Raw genomic sequence first — 4,296 nt, 5'->3', positions numbered from 1 at the left:
TCCTCTTACTACTATGCTTGGAATGCATCTCCTATGCCAAGAGGAGATTGGAGGCGAAGCACATCATTATTGAGAGAGATTCGGCCACGGTGGTCAATTAGATATGGAAGAAGGGGAGTAGGATGGACGGACGCCTTCTTATTGACGACATTCGATGGATGGTGCGAGATTGCATGAAGTTTCAGATGGTATATGTGTATAGAAAGACGAACAGGACAACGAGCATTCCGGAAAGGTCCTCTAGACGCATCAGGGAATCAGTCCTTCACAGTTATGCCATTTTGTAACTCTTAACTCAACTAGCTGCACCGAAAAAAAAAAAAAAAATAAAAAAAATAAAGAAAAGGAGTGCATTTATCAAACCCCGTCGATAAAATATCATCAAGACAAACACTTCTCTCCAGTAAGTCTGATCAAGGTCCAACGGCTGGTGATTTAGACATTTGGCAGCAACGGTCCTCCTACATAAAGAGAGAGAGAGAGAGAGCAGGAAGAGAAGCAAGAAGAGGGGAAGAAATTAAGGTGGGTCAACCCAAGAGAGAGGAGGAGGAGGAGGGGGAGGAGGAGGAAGTGATGGGGTTTTTGTCGCACAAAATTGAGAGGTCGGAAATTAAGCCGGGAGATCACGTCTACGCCTGGAGGGCGCTCTTCACTTACTCCCACCATGGTATGACTCCTAACATCTCTTCTTCTTCTCGCTTGAATCCTCGACAAACACTTCCGATCTCGGACTGAGCAATCTCATTTTAGCCGCTGTGTTGTTGGATTTATGTGGATTTGGGTTTTGGGGCACATTGTGGACTGATTCGGGACTGCTTCTTATCTGTGTAGAAAGGAAAAGGCAAAGAAAAAGGATGGGATAATACTTTTGGAACAATTAAGTTGATATGTGGAGAATGTTGATGCGATTCCAATCGGTTCTTATCTTGGAATTCTTTTCTTTCTTTCTTTCATGCATTTCTATCCATTGTTTTTGTTTCGATTGCATATGTTTGTCATGCACATTGTTCCAAACAGGAAATGGTTGTCTCTTGCATTTCTTGATTTTTTCTCTCTTGAATTTTTACATTTGACTTTCTCGAATTCAAGCGAATTCTTGATATTGGCATTTGCCAAAAAAAAGTCCTAAAAAAACAAAAAAAAACATTTTTTTTCTATTAAGAGGAGGAATCAGAGTTGCATGCAATGCAATCCAACTTGAAGCCAGATGATGCATTATATAATGGATTGTTTGCCCTCATGATGAAAGTATAAACCTCAAAGGAGGCAAAGCAAGCTTGGTTTCTTGAGACATATGGTTTTCTTGTTTCATTGTGTCCTGCTCTTAGAAACCACAACCGGGGAAATGTTCCTGGGTAATTGGCTTGGTTGCACATGTATTTTGCAACTTAGAGAATGAAGGCTGTATGTTTTAGAACAGAAAGGTAATAATAGTATCAATCTTGGTTATTAGTGCTCTTAGAAGCTGTAGAAAGTTATTGCCCATTGATATTCACAAATTATCTAATATTGGTGCTAACTTAGATGATATACCTACTAAAATCCAGAATCAACATGCAACAATTGGGTGACAAAAGAAAAAATGAGATCATCTTCCCTAATATCTCAGGAGATCTGTTTTTCCTCTGTCTGTCCTTTTTCATTCGTCAACTGCTGCATTTTCTTCTACTGCATCAGAACTTTGCTGCAGGTTTCCGTCCTGGTACCTTTGTTCCTGATCATAGACTGTTATGTTTTGTGTACTTTGTCCTCTTATTGCATGCCGCTGTGGAGCTATTTTGAACAAATTTACTTTAAAAGATATCTTTTGTGAAGGACTAATTCCAGATATCTCTTTGCTGTTTTTTTTCCTTGACCTGATTGGCTCTAGCTGTGATTATTTCCATGGCGAGATTACATGATGGTATTCTTCTGGCCTTGTATCTTATTAGGTTTATGTCTTCTTGTTGATGCATTTTTTCTTAGTACTTCTGCAGTATTTTGCTCAGTGGTGATCCTATTGACTGGTTTCTCTCTTTGATCCACTGTTGAGATCTTTTACTTTTTTTTTCTTTTCTTTTTTGCTTGTTTATCATGAAGTTGCTTTTCTGCTATTTATACTTTTGCTCTTCTTTTGTGAATGTTGTCAGTGATTCCTGTTGTGGAAGCATAAAGAAGAGTCCTTTCCACTTGAGGATGTTCCAAGAAGTAGTGGAAAATGTGCAGTTCTTATTGCTGCATATAAGGCCAATCAATCCTTCATTGTTTGAGCAATCTTTTACCCTCAACTATTATTGCAGGACCCTGGCTTGTTGGGGAAGCCAAGTCTAAGAGCAAATATGGGTAGCTTTACACATGTGATGTGCCTTAAAAAGCTGATATTCCTGTGATTGTGCTTTTTCTAAAGATTCTCATCAATAAAGACCATTCCACACTACTTATTAATTATTGTGACTTCCTTGTCATCTGGCAAACTATTTTATTACTTTGCTGAATGACTTATATGTTGGAGGTATTGCAGGTTTCTCTCTAGATGTAATGTAGATTGGAATTGTATCGGAAGTTTAAACCCTGTCTTTGTTTCTTGGACCGACTTCTGATGCCTCATGATGATGATGCCCTTATTTAATTTGATGGGATCACTTATGCATTGAATGTCCTGCATTTTGTAGGGTATTACCATTGACATGCATCCTGTAGCCAATTCAATTTTCATGAGATTTAACACACTTTGTGGCGGAAATTAGCTTTATAATAAGGCAAATGGAGATGCTTATGGCTGCACAAAAATTGCTACTTTTAGATTTCAAATTAGTATCAATTATGTGTTTTACATTCTACACATACTTAAAATTAGAAATTAATATCATTACTTGCGGTTTGCACAGAAATTTAATATATTGAATGATTGCTTAAATTGTATTTTATTCTAGGAATTAGCTTGTTGTATGTATTTCATGATTTTTTTTTAATGAGTATTACAATTGATGATCCAATTTGGTCCAGTCCTTCTACAATCCGTAAAATGTTTCATTATTTCGAACATTGATGTCAAACCAACTCATGTGTCTCATCAATTTGATGACTCCCAAAAATGCAAATATGCAGGTATTTATGTTGGAGGAAGCAAAGTGGTTCACTTTACGCGCAAAAAGGACACATCCGGCACCGACTCGTCCAACTCCTCTGGTTTGAGCTCAGGCGTTCCAACACCTTGCCCAACCTTCCCTGACTGTGGTTTTCAGCAACCCAGCAGTGGAGTTGTTCTCTCTTGCGTGGATTGCTTCCTTGGCAATGGCTCCCTCCACCGCTTTGAATATGGAGTGCCACCGTCGGTATTTCTTGCCAAAGTCCGAGGTGGTACATGCACGACAGCAGAATCCGACCCACCAGAGACGGTGATTAGTAGAGCGATGTTCCTACTTCAGAATGGATTTGGAAACTATGATCTGTTCGAGAACAATTGTGAGGATTTCGCACTCTACTGCAAGACAGGCCTTCTATCCCTTGATGAACTGGGCATAGGTAGGAGTGGACAAGCATCATCGGTCATAGGTGTTCCATTGGCAGCCCTTTTTTCTACACCCTTCAACTTGCTGGTGGCAGGTCCAGTGGGAATGGCCACTGTGACTGCTGGGATGTACTGTGCGGGAAGATACATCACCGACATAGGGGTTAGAAAGGATGTGGTCAAGGTTGCAGTTGAGGACTTGGCTGCAAACCTTGGTTGGCAGCACCAGCATGAGGAAGAAGCAGCAGAGAAGGGTTCTGAGAGACTGGTTACCTTGCTGCCCATGGAAGAGGAAACACCAAAATAACATTTGTGGCTATGTTGCATGGTGTGCATTGGTGGGGCTTCCGTCTATTCTTCCTTTATCAGTTAATTTGGTGTGGTTTAATTAGTTTGATGGTGATGAAGTCAGTGTAGGTTGGTTTCTGCCATTGAACTTGACCTATAGCATCAATTGTCAGATCATTGTGAATCATCCTTGTAAGGAGCACATGATTGTGGGAATAAAAAATACAAGCATTTAAAAGAGTTCATGCTTAATTGGTGTGTATTTGATTTCTTTTTCCTGTGGTCCAGCACTAAACTGCACAGAGATTAGAAAAACCTTTCTTAGGACACACCAAATTGCATCTTCTGTCACCTTGCATGGATAAAGAAAGTGATGGCATTTCCAACTTTTGCATGTGGCCACAGTAGCAGTCAAGCAATTAAATGAAGAATACAAAACATTAGCTTTCCTAAAGATCCGGCAATTCTTTTCCTTTTGTTTCCTTTTTCTTTTCTTTATCCCTTTTAATCATTGTGTT

The 4,296-nt window shown here is 39.5% G+C and overlaps 1 protein-coding gene across 2 annotated transcripts; it reads left to right on the top strand.

Annotated features, from left to right (window-relative positions):
- Positions 1 to 480: 480 nt before the first annotated feature.
- LOC103721853 (protein LEAD-SENSITIVE 1-like) lies at positions 481 to 4,030 on the top strand. 2 transcript variants are annotated; one of them, XM_026810317.4, is made up of 3 exons: positions 481 to 667; positions 1,871 to 1,903; positions 3,088 to 4,030. In XM_026810317.4, the coding sequence occupies exons 1-3, from the start codon at positions 574 to 576 to the stop codon at positions 3,795 to 3,797; spliced, it is 837 nt and encodes a 278-aa protein (XP_026666118.2). In that variant the 5' UTR covers positions 481 to 573; the 3' UTR covers positions 3,798 to 4,030. The 2 variants fall into 2 exon arrangements, with proteins under 2 accessions (XP_026666118.2, XP_008810437.2); XM_008812215.4 differs by lacking the exon at positions 1,871 to 1,903 and having other exon boundaries at positions 484 to 667.
- The last annotated feature ends 266 nt before the right edge of the window (positions 4,031 to 4,296 follow it).

This window comes from Phoenix dactylifera, chromosome 16 (genome assembly GCF_051530095.1).
Source record: "Phoenix dactylifera cultivar Ajwa chromosome 16, Ajwa_hap1_PhDact_Kaust_v1.1, whole genome shotgun sequence".
Lineage (NCBI taxonomy): Eukaryota > Viridiplantae > Streptophyta > Magnoliopsida > Arecales > Arecaceae > Phoenix > Phoenix dactylifera.
The sequence above is the reverse complement of the archived record's forward strand: the minus strand, read 5'-3'. Positions and strand labels throughout refer to the sequence as shown.